This window comes from Melospiza georgiana, chromosome 15, assembly GCF_028018845.1.
Source record: "Melospiza georgiana isolate bMelGeo1 chromosome 15, bMelGeo1.pri, whole genome shotgun sequence".
NCBI classification, from domain to species: domain Eukaryota; kingdom Metazoa; phylum Chordata; class Aves; order Passeriformes; family Passerellidae; genus Melospiza; species Melospiza georgiana.
Genome location: NC_080444.1, coordinates 5717060 through 5735145, shown reverse-complemented (window position 1 = coordinate 5735145; position 18086 = coordinate 5717060). Strand labels below are relative to the sequence as shown.

The 18086-nt window shown below is 45.5% G+C and overlaps 1 protein-coding gene across 2 annotated transcripts in view; it reads left to right on the top strand.

Annotated features, from left to right (window-relative positions):
* The window catches only part of GRIA1 (glutamate ionotropic receptor AMPA type subunit 1), a 120744-nt gene that overhangs the window by 49385 nt on the left and 53273 nt on the right, over positions 1–18086 (top strand). For both annotated transcript variants that reach the window (XM_058034845.1, XM_058034846.1), the window contains exons 3-5: positions 6314–6553; positions 8756–8940; positions 13299–13352. In XM_058034845.1, the coding sequence (XP_057890828.1) occupies positions 6314–6553; positions 8756–8940; positions 13299–13352 (479 nt within the window). The remainder of the gene's footprint in view (positions 1–6313; positions 6554–8755; positions 8941–13298; positions 13353–18086) is intronic.

Here is an 18086-nt window from a genome sequence, read left to right as displayed (position 1 = left end):
AAACCACCATGCTATTTCTGTTTCCTAAAACTCAGTGCCATGTGAGAAAAAACCCCAAATGCAATTTGATCTCAAAGGAAATTTATCATTTGTCAGCCAGGCAAACTAAGACTTATTTGTTGTGCTGGAAAACTTCACTGAAAAACTTGAAGCTATCAGCACATGCATTTATAAGCAGCTCTTCAGTGACAGATTATTGTTTAAATATGAGGGAAGGAAAGCAGATCTTTATTTAAAAACCAACACTACTTTCCAGCTTCCAGGATCATTGGAGCAGCAGTGCAGGGAAATGATGGAAGGGAGCACTGTTCTGTACCTTTTGTATATTTGAAAGAAAAACACGGATTTCTTGTGATAGCACATCAGCCTGATTTGCAGTTGATCAAATATGTGGGACATATCTGCTGTCAGCTAACCAAACACACGAGTGGAACAATGGGGGAGTGTGGAATCTGTTTGGCTTTCCCCTGCTGCAGAAATCTGTGGGAACATGCTGTCGTTGGGATGTGCTCTGGCACCTACGCCACAGAGGAGAGCTGCGAGGACAAACATTGGGGAGGAGAGCTGAGCTGAGCCTAATTGCAGCAGACACCAGAGCTCTTTCCTTGGAACCCCACCAGCTTTGCCAACCTGATGTCAGGTTCTCCCATCTCAGCGTAGGGTCGCCTCCAGGCAGGGCACGCTGAGAATTAATTATGCATGCAAATCCTCCCTCCTCTTTCCCACATGTGCACAAGCACGCTGCAAGTGAGCAAAGGGAAGCATGTGGGAGCTGCTTCTTGACACCACTGTTGTCAGTGAGCCTGTTCTGCTGCGAGTGAGGGTGTTGGTTCTGTGTCCCAGCAGGTTTGGGCACACGGAGATGGTAGTGGGGCTGCAGGCATGGCAGGGCTCATCTTTAGCAGCTTGCAGGGATAACTGAGATCACTATTTTATTATCCTTGCAATTTTTAAAAGGCACTTTTTCATTTTGGTGTGCGCTGGGTTGATTGGCTTCAAAGATTTCTTCTTATTTTGGAATCTATGTTTTCTCTATTTTTTTTTTTTTTTTTGTTTGGGCTATGGGGAATCATTTGGTCACACGTGCAGCTTAGCATCATAGGAATAGCTTTCCTGGAGAAGATGCTGTGTCTTCCCTCCTAGATGCCATGACATTCTCCAGGGTCAGGAAGGCCTCTGAGATCTGGCAGGGACCATCTGGGCTGCATGTCCCCTTTTGCAAGTGAGAACATGAGTCATTTGTGAGGAACATCTGGGGATACTGCATTTAATCAGGTTTTTTACCGCTCTTGTGGCTTTGGGTATTAGCACTGTCTCTGCTACTTCTGTTCTCTGACTGAGGCACATGCAGCAGCTGAATCTCCTAAGAGTCAACTGAGCCATATTATTGGCTCCCTCCAGGGGTAGCTGGGTGAAACTTAATAATCCATGAGATACAACAAGTCAGTAGAAATGATCTAATGTCCCTTTCTAGTCTTAAACTCAGTGAAATGGTGAAAATTCTGCTTCTAAAGGAGATGGCAGATGAGCAGTTGCCAGGATCTCCTACCAGGCTTCCTCCCCAGCTGTGTCCCTGGAGAGCACTTCTCTTTCTGCAGTCTTGTTTGCAGATTCTCAGCAGAATGCACACTTTTCACTGCTGGAAACCAAATCCTCATTTCCATCCTTCTGTGCAGCCCATTTGCCCTTCCTCCCACCTCAAATCCTATTTCAGCCCCTCTTTGTGGTGATGGTTTCTGAGAGAAACTTTTTGGGTTTTCTTCTTTCACCAAAACCTGAAGGAGATATCTGTTTTATCTGACATCTGCCCTTCACCCTCAACAATGTGGATCAGGTCAAACACCTGCTTGTAAAATACTTCTGACTCTCCCAATGCAGAAATCAATCTTGTTCATCTACTCACTCTGGTTAAGAGCTGCAGCCAAAAAAAAATTCTACCATGAATTTTTACAGACTCAAAACACCTCTTTTGCTTTTCTCTCCCACAGAGAAAATATGCAATTTAAAGTTGTGAGCGTTGATGTATTTACTGATGTGTTTTTCTCAGAAGCATCTGCAAAGGTGGCCAGAGCTGCCTCTTTCAGCTCCCAAATAAGTGTCCTCTCCTGTGTGTGCTTTCAGTAAAGCCAGTGTTTGTCTCTGATGTACATTCTTTACCTCGAATATTTCCATATGAAAAGAGAGCTTTGGAGAAACACTGCAAGGACTAGAAATCCTGGAGTCTGTGGGTTCCAAGTGAGTGAATCACAGATGCCTTTTTCCTCATCTGAATTCAAGGACACATCAGCTCCCTGATGGCTACCATTCCACAGGGAGAGAGGGGCAGCATCCCCTGCTTGTTCCACCACATCAGTCACTTTTTAACTAATTTACAAACTATTTTGACTTTTGCTGTAAGTTAGAAAATATTTTAGAGCAGTCAGATGAGCTCTGGCCTCACCTGGCTGCCACAGGCACTCTGCAGAGAGCAGCTGGTTGTCACTGGATTGTCTCTTCAGCATAACCAGGTGACAATCTTGTTAATGCCTCTGCTTTTGCTTAATTTTCCTTGCTGAACAGCACTGGAGATCTCAGGGAGAAATCCTATGCCTGGAGAAGGAGGGATATGGGGTGTCCCTGGGGCCTGGTGCAGCACACACTGGGAATACCTCATCCACAAATCCCAAACTGATCAATTAAACAAGACTGATCATGGAGAACACAGCAGTAGGTTATCAATCATTATGGACTATATTTTCCAAGGGCTACTTTAGAGGGAAATTCTTCTGTAATAAATTACAAATTCAAACCTCGCCATCACTAAACCCTACGCTCTTAACTATCCTAGCTATTCTTTCTCTCAGCAGCCCTGGGAGGATGAATGGGTCTCAACCAAACACAAATCTGAAAAATCCTGGCCTTTTCTTCCATCTCTCACCTAGGCTGAATAGCAATCATTATCATCTACAACCCTAAACTCACCCTCCTCAACTTCTACCTGTATGCTGTAATAACTGCAACCGTTTTCCTCACCCTAAACACAATCAAAGTCCTAAAGCTATCTACCCTAATAACTGCATGAACCAAAATTCCATCCTTGAACACAATGCTGCTCCTAACCTATCTGTAATAAATTACAAATTCAGGTACAGAACTGACATTCTCTGTCCTTTCCCACCCTGCAGCCCAGAGGCCACCAACAGCACAGGCAAACAGCCACAAACGTGTGCATTTGCATCCAAGCAAACCCTCCTCACTCGTGCTCACATCCTGGGATGGGCAAACATTTATGCTGCTGGATTTCACCCAGATTCCTGCCTGCAGGAAGGAGCTTGAGGTGGAGCTGTCCAAATTGAGCTGCTGGAGCTGATCTCCAGGCTGACTGCAGCTCTCCTCTGCAGGAAAAGCTGGGCTGGGGCCAGCTGCTCACAGACAGCCAGCACAGGGCTTGGAAAGGGGGATGTTGTTACCAGCCAATTGACCAGAAGAGTTCAACTTCTTGGGCCTTGCATTCCAGCACAATCTTCATCCCTTTTTATGTTTCTTAGTCTTTTTAGAAATCCATCAGTCAGACACTAGTGACTCCTCATCACTACAAAAACAAAGAAAGCTTAAAATATTTGCTTCTTCTACTTAAGGTTTACAGTTCTTAGTAGTAGATTATTAGGAAGTTGCAGAGCAATGAAATGAACATAGAATAATTAACAAATTTGCTTCATAAAATGATTAAAGGAAATGTAAGGAGTTCCAGCAATCTCTTAGTGTATTAAATAACAAGCAAGTAATTTCTTTTTAGCTTTGCTGTGTAAATTCATTTGGAGCATCTGTAATTTAAAATAGCCCTGAGATTTACATAATTTTGCAGTCTCTGCTTTTACATTATGCCATGTTCAGTCCTAGAAAGGTGGCTGCAGCTCTCACTCTTCATTCTTCCAGATTAACTGACACATGAGTTTCTTTGTTTTTCTTTGGGAGATAACTCTTGGTAAGCCTTTTTTTTTCAAATTATCTGTCTTGTCCATGGCCTCACTTATCCTGCAAGTACAAAGCAAGTGAGGGTTCTTTCCAAACTTACTAATGATAAAGAGTGTTCACTTTCCCAGTTGTCTTTGGTACAATCTGTTTCAAATGCTGGCACTGATGATGTCTCAGAACAGTGTAGGAGGGATGCCTGAGCGTGACTGAGCCACAAAGTTAAGGAAAAAAAATTTTAAAAGGATAGATTCCTTTTGAATAGAAAAGAAATCCAAGGAAGCCATGCCTTGCCTAAAACAAAACAAAACAAAACAAAACAAAACAAAACAAGCCAGCTAAGCTTATTGTCTGGACTATTAATTGTACTGGATTGTTCAGCTGTCCTGAAAATGTCTCTTTAATCATTCAGTGAGGCTGAAGCCTGGGTCTCTGGAGATCACGTTCTGATCTCTCACATATGGTATCTCACACCCTTCATTAGACCCACTGCTCCAGCCACATGGAAAAGATGCTCAGACTATTTCCATCTGTATCTGCTGCTTTTCCTCCTGGATGTGTCAGTCTCATGATGAGGGCAGTGACTCCAGCTGATGCAGACACAATTGCTGATTGCAAAGAGAGGCACTGCTGTGAACATAAAGAGAAGAGGGGGTTATTTCCGTCTCAGTTTGGGCTTTCTGAGGCGTCCCTGCCCTGCAGAACAGCAAATTCCCTTGTGGGAGGAAAATGCTGAGATCACAGGTGCTAATCAGTGAAAAGAGGATGAGCAACCCTGCGAACAAACTGCGGGACTGGGATGCCCAAAAACTGGGCTCAGATCCAAGACAAAGGAAAAAATTTCTTCAGTCTTGTGAGGTTCCATTCTCAGCTCTCAGCACCACCACGAAGCCTGGCTGCTTTGTTTCAGGGGTGAGACGGGAGCAGGGACTTGCTTTGCACAGTGGGAATCAGGATTTCTTGCTCTTCCCTCTGAATGTTTGGTGCTGGCAGTAGCAAAGGGAGGAACAAAACAATCTTTTCCAGGATGGCTCTAAGCCAGCCAGAATTGACTTTGAGTCCCTGCTGGAGGGACAGAGCTCGCATGGAGCCTTAAGGGTGCAAGAATTTTGTTTTTAGGAGGCTGTCTGCAGCAACACATGCAGAAGGTTGGGCACTGGCAGTTAGCAGCAGAAATCAGGTCAGGGGATTCCCAAGCAGTGCAGAGCACTTGCCAGGGGACCCCAGAATGTCACATCCAACTCCTCAGCCTGCACTGGCATTGGGAGAGCGGCAAGTGATGTGTGAATTGTCGAGTCAGTATAAATGTCACAGCCAAAGGTCTTCAGAGTCACAGTGACAAGAGGAGGAAACACTGGTGCCAAGAGTTCTGACACAGGAAAAGTGCTGTCACTGCCACCACCTCCAGCTCAGAGATTTATTGATGGTAACTCAGGATGTGCCATAAACAGGGGTGATATTGAATGAGTCTGACTGTCTCAGGGGCTAAGTTTTACAGCACAAAGTGTGAACTCTCTCTGTCTCGCTGAGATCCTCAGGCATTTTCCCAGCAGCTCCCACGATCTCATTAAGTGCTCTGCAGAGAAGGGCTCCAACCCAAGGGAGCCCTCCCTGCACAGCACAGGGGCTGACAGACAGACAGACAGACAGACAGACACCTTCCAGGGAACCCAGGGAGCCCTCCTGGGGGAGACCTCCCAGGACACTGCTGGTACCTCACTGGGCTCACAGCCCTGTCTCCATGGCTTTGTGAGGAAACCAGAAATTGCCGAAGTTGTGTTCCCAAGTACCAACACACTCCCAGTGTCAGAGGCTCTGACTCAGAGCCAAGCAGCTCACGCCCCAGGACAGATCCCCCTGGAGCTGTGCTGTGGCTGCATTGAACCTTGGTGAACCTTTGCTGAGATGCTCTCCCAGAGTGGTTTCCTCAGCTGTTGAGGTCAAACCCATGATTTCCCTCTGGAGTTGTTGGCCACAAAGGGCTGTGCTGCTGTGCAAAGGCTTTCCTTCTGCTTCCTGAATGCATCCAGGGCTGCAGTAGCCTCTTTCTGCTGAAGGGTTCCTATGTTCAGATAACTCATTTTACCCCAGAAGCAGCAAAATCTTCAGCAGACCCCTGGAGACACTGATTTTATTCTTTTGAGTAATTTCTTCCTATCAAAAGTAAAGCAGCTCTGTGGAGACCAAGAACAAGCACTCCATGGCCACAAGCCCTGTTCTTCACAGGTTGCCTTCACCAACCCACTCACCTGTGGGAAAATTATCCAGTCCTGAGAGACCCTGCAGCTTATCTGAGGGAAAAGCTTTATTTTGGTGACATTGCTGAGAAACCTCCTTGATTTTCTCCCCTCTGCCCCTGCAGTCTGCTCCCAGTTCTCCAAGGGCGTCTACGCCATCTTCGGCTTTTACGAGAGGAGAACCGTCAACATGCTCACGTCCTTCTGCGGGGCCCTCCACGTGTGCTTCATAACCCCGAGCTTCCCCGTGGAAACCTCCAACCAGTTCGTGCTGCAGCTGCGCCCCGAGCTGCAGGATGCCCTCATCAGTGTCATCGAGCACTACAGCTGGCAGAAGTTCGTGTACATCTACGACGCCGACCGCGGTGAGTCGCAGCTCCATGGGAAGGGTTTGTAGCCCCACGTTTTCTCTTCACAGAGAAAAGCAAGGCATAATTCTTCCCAAAAATATTCTTGTCTCATTTGCTGTGCCTGTGTTTGTGCCAAAGAAGAATGCAATGTGGAGGTTGTTTACCCAAAGTGATGGTGTTCTGTTTCCTTGGCCTATCAGGCCCAAGTGTGTAGCCCCACATTTCTCTTCACAGAGAAAAGCAAGGCACAATTCTTCCCAAGAATATTCTTATCTCATTTGCTGTGCCTGTGTTTGTGCCAAAGTAGAATGCAATGTGGAGACTGTTTACCCAAAGTGATGGTGTTTTGTTTCCTTGGCCTATCAGGCCCAAGTGTGTCACCCTGATTTTTTAAGATTTTCTAAGCCTTCTGATATTTACATTCTTGTAACAAACATTCTCACACACTTTCTGTAAATAACTTATTGTTTTGCATTCTTTTATGGAGGAGGAGAAATTTGATGGACTGCTGGTTTGTCCAGTGTCATTGGAGAGGTGGCACTGTCACCCTCCAATCCACGGTCACTTCTGAAAATCTATAAATGTTGGAATCAGAAAATAAACTTCCCTTTCTTCACCTTGAGAGCAGCAGTGTGTATGCTCATGTTGTCTTGTGTCCTATAGTGACACAAGAGTGTGTGTGTGTCAGGACTGTCAGGTGAGAGTCAGAGATTCAGAGCAGGTGTGTGCAGTTAAATGCTTGGCAGATTCAGTTTAGATAAAATGTAATATAGTATAGGATAATATAGTATAATAAAGTAATTAATTAGCCTTCCGATAAGATGGAGTCCTCCTCCTCATTCCTCCTTCATCAGGGTCTTCTCAGCACAGCGATAGGGGTTACCAGGCAGATAAAGACACTGGTCTAGAAGGAGTCTTCACCTCCAAAAGTTGTGGGTTTGGGTCAACCTATGCCTTCCCTGCTGTCTCTTCTCTTCTAAATACCCCTTTCTGCTGAAGGTGAGCACTCATCTTAAAAAAGCATCAGCCTGACCCAGTGTGTGTGTGTTATCATGGGGTCAGATCCTATCCCCATCAACACGAGGGAAATACTTGATGTGCAAATGGTTTGGAATTCAAAATGGGGAAATTGTTTCTATTCAATAGGTCCCACATTGAACTGGGCTGTCAAACTCAAGGGCACTGAGCCCTGAGTTTAGAAACATGAATGGACACATGCTCAGATCTCACCTAAGCCCACAGCCAGGTGTGAAATGTGTGTTTCTGGCAGATAGCTTGGAAAACCCCAAATTCCCCATGTTGGCGCATGTCAGTTTTCTATGTAAAAGAACAAACACCTGTGTGAGGTAATGGAAGATGTTACCTAACTTTCTAAACCACAAACCAAAAAAGGGCCAGAGAGCTCATTGCTCCATGATTCAGTTTTCCCAGCCCTCAGATGCCTTTAAAGCTCCAGGCTTGGAGCTGCAAGCAAAGCAGACTTGAGAAGGATAGGGCAGAGGTAAGGTGATTCACATCTCTGTCCTGGAAGTTTTAATTATCCCCTGAAGGGACAGGATGGGCTTTAGAGACAGGAGAAGGTATGAAAGCGTCCCACCTGCTTTCTGTTGTCGTGAGGCATGGGCACAGAGAATATTCCAAAAGCACAGGGTTGTTCAGGGTTGTCCAGCATGATTCCAGAGAATTGCTATGTGCATCTCCTCTAGAAAGCTGTGAATGTAATTTAAGCAACATAATTCTAAAAGTAATGGTCTCCTGATGAGATGCTGCTGCGAGAGAAGCATGCTGAGTGTGACAGTGTGCTGTGATTGATGAGGGTGTCCCTAACCCTAGGAGCATACAGCCTAAGCAGATCAAAGATGAGAAGGAAATCAAGTCATTGAGAGAGAAATCAAGTTATTTGGGGAACAGGAAGACGGGGATTAGAGTTCTTATCTGAATCCCGCAGCAGGGCCTGATCAACGAGACTGATCTGCCAATTACAAAGGAAAATCAGACCTGGAGTCGTCAGTGCTAGGCCAGAAAAAGCAGGAGTCATTAATTCTAGCCCAGATGGGGTTGGATCAGATCTAGACTGTTAGCTGCTCTCTGTAGCTCTGCTGCTCTCTCATGACTGTCTCCAGCCTGGCTTGAGGCAGCCACACAGGCTGCCAGGAGGATGGAAAGATGCCATTACACAACTAAAACCTGTCTCTCCCCCTTCTCTTCCCACCCCAGGGCTGTCAGTCCTGCAGAAAGTGCTGGACACTGCAGCTGAGAAGAACTGGCAGGTGACAGCTGTCAACATCCTGACAACAACAGAGGAGGGCTACAGGATGCTCTTCCAGGAGCTGGAGAAGAAGAAGGAGAGGCTGGTGGTTGTGGATTGCGAGACTGAGAGGCTGCACATCATCCTTAACAAGGTTGTGTTGGTGTGGGCCTTCTGGGGGGCGGGAGGTGTCTTGCATGCAGGGAAGAGTTGTTTTTCCCTGGAGTTCTCCCATTTTTGCCTGATCCTGGTCTCCTTGTGGCTCTCATTGAAGTTGGGGTGTGCGCCTGCAGCTGCTGGGCTTGCAGGCATTTCTCTGCTGTGTCACTGCAGAAACAGTAAAGCTGCAGGAACGGTACAAGCTCTCATGAATTCATGCTGAGTGAGCTCCACTCTCCATGCTCCCTCCTTGTTTGACTCCTTTGCTGAGCCCTTTACACCCCCTTGCTCCCCAGTGGGTTTGCTTTGTGCCAATTCCTCCAAGCAGCGTGCACAAGATGTGGCACCTCCTGATTCTGCAGAGTCTTTCTCCAGTTTCTGAGTTAAATTGGAGGTGTGGATTGGCACTGCCAGATTCTCGGTCCCCCAGCCTCCACGTGCTGCACCAAATTCTCACACAGAAGGATTATGGTACATTTGTCCTGAATATGGATTTCTGTGGCAGGAGACAAATACAAGCCCAGGGGTGGGTTGAGTCCACACTTCAACTCCAGACACAAGACCTTTCCCTCTCACACCTACAACCCAACGCAAATGGAAGGGTTTGGAAAGAGCAATTTCCACTGCTTTACTCCTCATAGTCAGCTCACTCTTACCTTGTGCTTCCCAGGTCTCCCTACCTAAGGTACCTTTCATCTCTGTCTCACACTTCAGCTGCTCCCTGTGTGGGACAGGGACTGACATTTCACCAGATGCTCAGGGATGAGCACCATCCATCCTTGCTGGATGTCTCTGGGTGCTCCTCTGTTATGTGGAATAACAAAGCTGAGAGCAGGTTGTAACCCCAGAGACAAGGCCACATTCATGAAAGAGAAAACAGGTTATTCCAGAGGGTAAAATTTTCTCTCTGGAAGATTCTGAATTCTTGTCCAGAATTTTGGACAAGACCTAGGCAGTGAATTTGGCTTTTCTTCAGAGTATATCAAATTTCTAGCATTAATACTGTCAGGCTTTTAAGCCTGTTTTGTCTAAAAGAATGTTAAGTTGTATAGTAAATTATTACCTAGTCTTCTTGGTATGAGCAGGAAAATAAGACTTTCTTTCAAAGTTCTTCACAGAACTGGAGCAAGTGTTAAACCTAGGTATAGGAAAAGCTATTTGTAAGAGCACTAAAAATCCAGATACTGTGATTATTTGTTTTGCAATACTATAAAAAATATCAGTTCCCAGGGAGAAGAGGTACAAAGCTGTGTTTTACTACAAAAATTACAGAGCAATTCCAGCAGACATCTGTGCCTGGGAGGTAACTCCAGTGAAGGATGGGGCTGTGAACAACTTTTTCAGATGTGTGTAGTCCGTTTTCATCCTTTTAAACATTCTTGTTCCAAGTCCACCAGGATTTCTGAGAGCAGACGTAGTTGTCCCAGTGTGAGAAAGTGAAAGGTTTTTCGTAGTATACGGATGACTGGAGGGATTCAAAGAAAGCATTCAGCTCATTATCATGTGAAATTCAGCTGGGACTGTAACTTGGGCTCTAACTTGGGCTGCTGGCTGGTCTCACACCAGCAGCCTCTGTGGGAATGTCACTGTGCTGTTTGCCCTGTCCCTCTGATTGTCTGAGGTACTCCAAAAGCTGCCTCAGCCCCTCGGGGACATTTCAATGCATTTATCTTCTTCCCTGACAAGCCCGTCTCTGTCTCTCAGTGGCAGTGGATTTGTGATTTGTGCTCCACAGTGAGCAGGACAGCTGGGGATGGCTGTCCAGCACCTGTGCCTCTCACACCCACACTGCTGCTTTTCATTTTCCCTCCATACACAAAACACAACACCAGTGACTCCAGCAAGGCAGCCCTCAGCTGTGGAGGAGCCAGTTAAAAATGACCTGGTTTCTCTCTGGAAGATTTCTCAGTGTCATATCTCAAGGGTTTGATTTGTCTTTGCTGAGGTAGCTGTCACTTGTGAGCCAGGCCTTGGATCAGGGCAGGTTGCCATGGGGTTGTGCTGTGTAGCCTTAATGGGATAAGTGCTGGGTGGGTTGTGTTCCATCAAAGCCCTCTATTGTTTCTTCCTTGTCTCTCATTAAAATGAGTAACTGGAATTCCTCCTCTGCCAGTGTTTCACTCTGAGAGGATTTCTCTCTAATAGATGTCAAACTCTCCCATTAAGAAGTGGGTAATGAAACCTAGGTGGCCCAAGTGAGCAATCAGCATGCAGCCCAGCACAGCCTCTCAGCACAGTCAGGAGGAGTGATAAATGCTATTATAACCTCAGCTTGCTACTGCTGTCCGGACACATTAGGACTGAGCAAGCGTTTTAAAATAAATTAAGATCACAAATAACTGTGTAAAACACAGGAAACGAGCTTCATAATTCAGGTGGATGGGCTGTAAGATTAACAGCTCAGGCAGAGCTGGATGGCAGCCCTCCTCGGTTCATCGGCTCTGACACCTCATAAAATAACAAAGGAGAGCTGGGGCTGGAGGAGCCAGTGCCAGCTATTGTTGACACTGGAGAAAAGGGGAATTGGATCATAATTCTTAGACATCCCAGTGCACCAGAGATTCTCCTTCCTCCTGCAAGGTCTGGGACTTGCTGCAAAGGTCAGTCTCAGCTGATGGATGGAAAGGGATGAGTTTGGTCTGGTTTTGCTTCTTAGATCAGGCCATGGAAGATACTCAGAAAACCACCCATAATGAAATGTATATCTTCATAGCTTTAGGTAGACAGAGGGTTTTTCTGAGAGCTCCAGACATCTCAGCAGAAGCCACACTGAGGGATATGTGCAGGGAAGCTGGTGGAGCTGTGTAAGGAACTGCTTCTAAATGAAACTTTCATTGGAGTTAATTGCCACTCCCACGTTAATGCTGAGAACCAGATGAGTTTTATTATGCATACAAGAGCACTTCATCAGAGAAGGACTAAGGCAGATGAACCAGTTGCACAGAGCAAGTGTCAGCTCATTTATTATCCATTTGGAAATCCCTAAATGACTGCTCGTGATAATCTGGGAGTGCTGTCCCACGGGGAGGATCAGTCTCTGCCCTCATCTGACACTTCTCAAGTACCTGCTGCCAGCCTGGTACCAGATCCTGGGTACACTGATTTCTGGCTGAATCTGCAGTGGTTTTAGGATCATTCTGGCTCTGAGGATCTTTCTGTCCTCACTGCAGTTTGTGCAGATTTTGCCTGTGCCTGTTGGCAATGAAGGCAGCAATTCAGAATCAATTCATATGACAATGGAAATAAGAGGTAGTGTTGCCAGCCAAGAAACCTAATGGAAACAGCACAGTTCTCTCAGAAACTGGCAAATATTGTGTTTGTACAGGCTTTGAAGGCATTTGGGCCTTTTTTTCCACTTTCTTCTTTCTGTTTGTAGAGTGGCTCAATTGCAGATGGTATCTGACTCTAGTAAACTAGTAAGAATTTAACAGTGCTGCTGGAAATCAATAGAGAGGAATTTCAATGAAAAAATGGAGTCAGCAAGAATAATGAAGACTTTTAAGTGTATTTTTTCTGTACTCTTTTTAAATCAAGGGAGAAAAATACACAGGCCATTGGATCAGTGCCTCTGTTCCCCCCAGTCACAGACAAATCTGCAACAGGTAGAAAAGAGAAAAGAAAGGGAAACTTTTGCAGCTAACATAGAAAAAAATCAGTTGTTACCGATTGGAAAGCAATTGTGTTGATAAAAGAAAATAAAAACCTGACTCTGCTGTGTCAGGGACAAAGAATTAAGTGGCAAAGCACATGTATTGGGACACCATGAATATGAATCTATACATTATCTCAATGAACATGCAGGAGAATCCTCTGTGGCTTGCCCAAACAGCTTCATTCTGGAGAAGTAGTTTGAAACTCCACTGGTGCACAAAAACTTACCCATAACCTAAATTTCCAGCCATCTCTCCCAGGCAGGTGTTGGCAGCAGGGGCTGTAGCTTGGAAGATGTGCAGGATTGCTCTCTAGTCTTGCTTAATGTTTCAGTTGCTTTCATAGGACACAGGGACTCCAAATCCCCATTTGTTCCTTTGGTGTCTGAAATACAAATCTTGTTAAGGCTTTATCTTCCTCCCTGAGCCTTTAGGAAACAGGTTGGTTTGGTTGTTTGCTCTCCCTGCCTGTACAGTGTTCCTGGGGATCTTGTCCTGTCTAATTTCAGATTTGCTGCTCAGGCATCATGTGTGAAAGCTCTGGCCATCCTCTAATAAGACTGGGAACTTTTCTTTTGCTATGTCTTCTTGCTCACAGCTGAGGAGTCTCAGCAGGGAAAAATAAGAGTGAGAAAGGGCAGGTAACTGATATTCTTCTTCCTTAGCTGATCTCTGCTAATTATCCTTGGTTTTTATCTTGCAGATCATCTCACTTGAAAAAAATGGCAATGGGTACCACTACATTCTGGCAAATATGGTGAGTTACCCTAATTGGTGGGGGTTTTTCTATCTCAGATTTTTAAAGCACTATATTTATAATTACTGAGCTGTACACTCTTTTTCTCATCCACCTTCTAGGTAACAAAAGTACCATAGTCTTTTGCTGTGCTCTTCTGATGGAGTTTTCTCTCTTGAGCCAGGATAATTATCTGCAGGGTATCTCCAAGTGTGCTGGAGTTTTGTAGTGGTTTGACCTTGTCTGGATGACAGATGCAGACCAAAGTAATTTTATCACTCCCCCCTTGGTGTTAAATGAAATCTGACTGTCATGGCTCTAGGGAGAGAATTGAATGCAAAGATTTCTTTGAGGAAAGGATTCTCCCTTTAATGCAGGGAGGTGCTGCCTGAGGACAGGGCAGCGTTGGGCAGGCGCAGGACCATCTTCCTGGAGCAAGTCTCACAGGAGGATGGAAAATTTCTTTGCCTAGGGAGATTAGGGGAGAGGTAGGAGAGAGAAATTGAGGTTTTCCACAGCAGAGCTCCTACCCTCTCCTCCACACGTGTCCATCCATCCAGGAGGAGGCACTGCAGAGGCTGGGGTGCTGCTGGCACTCTGGGGGTGATGCTGCCTCCTGGGATTTCTGTGTCCCTGTGGGGTGAGCCATGTGCAGGCTCTGGACCTGTTCTTTCAGCACAGAGCAGCATCTGGGAGGCAGCACGTCAGCCCCGGGGTAATTAAACTTTAAACTGCCAATTAGTCAAGCAGTTGCTGCCCTTCTCCTTTTCTCAGTCCCAAGATAACTCTGTAATTTACCAGGCAAAAATGGCCACATCATTACCCTGCAGTGCCCTGTACTGACCCTGCCCCCTGTGCTGGCTGCCTACCGTGTAATTACAGAGATTAAAATGTTACCTTGTGCAGGGGGAGACATGCAAAACTACAGAGCAGCCAATAACTTCAGCTGCTAATTTAAAAAAAAATTATTATTTGCCATAACCTAGGTCCTGGATGTTTATGAAAGTCCCTTCATTAAAGTTAAGCAGGAAAGTGAGCTGGAGTCACTGGAGTGAGCATGTCTGTGCAATTTTAAGTACACCCACACAGGAGGCTGAATGACAATATCACCTCTTCCCCCTGCACAGTTTCATAAGGATAAATGCATGAAAGGCACGAGGTGAACTGAACTAACACTCAGGTGGAGGAGATCTGAAGGACATTTCTTAGCATACCACTCTCCCTCACCTTCACCCAGAGAAAAGTACACTTGTCCCATCTTTAATGTGTTTTTTCAGCCTTTGCACAAATGCTGAGAGGACAGAGCTGGCTGGGAGAGGTTGCATACTCAGCCAATAAGGTTTATAAATAATTAACTTGGAGCAAAAGGCTTTTCATTTCTCCAGCCCCTCTGCAGGGACATTCTGCCTCCACTGCAGCTCAGTGGAGGGGGCTTTGGGTCCCACAGTGTCTGACAGGATCACCAGAATTCACTGGTGTGCTTTCCAAGCAGCTTGTATTCCAGGGAGAAGGAGCAGAGTGAAAGGAATTCAAGCTTTACCTTTGGTCCTTCCTGCTCCTTAAAACCCAGCATCACCTAAGAGCCAAAAGTCAGAGAGGAGAATACTTTAAAAAAAGAAAAAAAAGTAGGGGATAATAATGGGAAAACTATTTTAAAAAAAATCCTGGCACCTCTCAAGGTTAAGAAGGTCTTTTCCAGGGCAGAATTATGTGAGCAGGTTCAGACACCAGAAGCCAAATCAGCTCCTGTAACATGTTGCACCCACACGAGAGCTACTGGATGATGGGTTTAGCAAAGAGAGTGGCAAAAAGGCCCTAAGATCCCATGTTTCTGAGACCACAGGGCAGCAAGGAAGGACAGCAAGCCTCCCTCAGTGGGGATGGCCAGGGATTTTATAAGAGATTGGCAGAAGCTGGCCTCTGGCAGGGTTAAACCCTGGTGCGAACGCTCTGATCCGAGAGATCACAGCAGGTTTTACCCTCTTCTGAGGACACCTCATGGCTGGATTAGAGCCTTCAGAGGGTGTAGCGTGCTGTAATTTATTCCCACTGACTCACACTCATAGTGGTAGACCTCAAACAGCCCCCATTTTCCCCTGCAGACATGTCCCAGGATGACAGGGCGTGCGTTGCCCACGCACACTCGCGTACCCTCGTGCACGCCCGCGTGCTGGAGAGCAGCCCTGCTTGGGGAGCTGCCTCCCTCTGGAGCACTGAGTCCTCAGAGAATACATTAAGAGACAAAACCTGGGAGTGTTGGGTTTCCAAATGACTTATTTTTCATGCCCTGTGCTGACTGAGGCAGTCCTGAGTTAGGATTCTCACTCTGTGTTAAGATCAGGTCAAGGGAATCCTCAGCCCGTTCGTAGCCACCAAGTTTCCTGCGCTAGCTGGAGCAAGGGGAGGAATTTCCAACCTCTGACCTACTTGGGCATGGAAAAATGTGGACACAGTTATGGAAATGACACATTGAAAGCAAATATTGGGAAACATTTCTGGGTAACCCCAGTTAAAATCCTTTCTTTAGCTATATGCTTGTTCAGAGCCATACAGAGCCAAGAAATTCAAGCAGCATCACTCCACTGCCCAGTCGCAGCAGCTTCAAACTGGTGTTCCATCAGGAATGCAAAATGAGCTTGCAAGGCAATGCACAGGCTGAATAAGGTCTAAAAAAATCATCCATAGGCACAGTTTGGAATGGAGGAATTCCCTGTCTGTCCACAGCCACTCCATGGGCAGTCACTGCCTTGCATTAGCCTTGCTCTGTGTTTGCCCAGCCGTTGCTCTGGGTGAGCTCTAGTAAAGTGCTGAGCAGAATTTGACAGCAGCAAGTGAAAGCTGGTATTTCCTAGCAGGAACAGTTTCTTTTTCAGTGAAATTGCTGTTGCCAAGGTGAGACAATAATATGTCTGTGTTCACAAACAAAATGAAACCATTCTGCACCCTAGGCCATGGGCAAACATCCTTCTCTGAATGTGCTACACCTGCTAAAGACACAACTTCTCTTGTCTCCCCAGCCCTGCCCATCCCATGAAGTTCTGACTGCAACATCCCAGCCAGGGGAAGGGTTTCTGTGAGCATCTCTCCTTGTCCTCGAGCCAAATTTGGCACTCTTCGTGGCTTTTGAAAACTGATGAAATCCTGGTCTTTAACCAATACTCATCAGAGTTACCCCAGTGAGCTTTTACCAGAGCAAACCTGGGTATTTGTCAGGTGCACTGGCAGCTTGCAGTCATCTCTCTCTTTCTCTTTCCCCCTCTGGAACTCAAAGAGATTTGGCAACTTTTAAAAGTGTTTGTTTCTGTGAGTCTCATTTTTCTAAGCTTTGTTCTCAGCCTTTGAGATCATCAGTTCTATCAACCACAAAGAGGAAAAAAAATACAGTCAAAAATACCAGAGGAACAAGCTTAGAAACTTCTGGGATTCCTTTCTTTTGATGTTCAGGCTTTTTGCCCATAACCTTGGCTTTGTGTATCTGTTTGTCCTATGCCATGGATGTGAGCTGATTACTGTCAGGAGTGGGAGAGCATCAGCTTGGGCAGAGAAAAATCTTTGTCATTAAATGAGGGACATTCATGTGACCTGTCTTTAAAAGAAAAGTATGAAAGACAGCTGCCACATCCAGTGTTTCAGCCTCTTTTTCTTTCCTGGTGCATTAGTCCAAGTTGTTCTTTCAGCAAGGGCTCTTTTTTTTGAAGATGAATAGATAAGTGTACAAGATTGCTGATGGCAGGTGTAGCAGGGAAAAGTAAAGATAAAACCAGTGTTGATCAGCAAAGATAAGCACTTTTTCCTGTGCCATTCTACATCAGCCTGTGTCAGCACTGAGTTAGGCCATGGACAGTTTCCCTTTGCTGGCAGTTGTGGGGCTGGTGGAGGTTACTGTGATGCCTTAGGGAACCTAGAAATAAAACAGCACACATTTGAGAAAATATTAGTATAAGAGGTAATATAAAGGTTGGTCTTTATTGGAGACCTCTACAGGCAGATATGGAAAAATGTTCACAAAATGCCCAGCACCCCATGGGGTGAATGCAGTGTTGTAAGTTTAGCAAATTAACATAATTTACAAAAATCACCAATTAGGAGCACAAGAGGTGATGCAATTTCCCCCAGTTCAACCATCTCTAAATCTCCCCCCCTCATGGAAACTAAACTTTGTTTATGAAAATGTGTCTTGAAGAGCTGTTGTTTTTCAGAAAGAACCAAGATGGGATTGGGGTCTTGGAATGTATTTTGTCTTTCTGCCTAGGGAAAAGGTAGGGAAAAGTACTGGGAAAACTAGCCACAGATACAATAGGCCACAGAGCTACAAATGCATGTGTAAAAAAATGAAGAATACATCTTAAAATAAAGCAAAAATCATTCTGCATCATCATTTCCCCAGCACAGCAGCTTTGCCAGCAGAGTGGCCCCTGCAGGAGTCAGACGAGAGGTGCTAGGTTTATCCAGGTCCCCTTTGAGTTGGATGGGCAGCTTTGTTTTTTTTTTCACCTAAAAAAAAGAAGGAACTTCTGTAACACTTCTGTAATTTTAGGGTTCTAAAATTATGCCTGTTAGACCTTTCTGCCTCCTGAGAGGTTGGTGCAAGAAGGCTCATAAGACAAATTCATTTTCTGCTCAGAGAAAGACAATATAATATATCAGTGAAAATTCTGCATTTCATTTCCAAACAGCTTTTCTGTCCTGACTCAAAAATTATCAAGCAGAAGAGCCCCATATAATATTATCTCCTCTGAATTACTGATAGCAAGA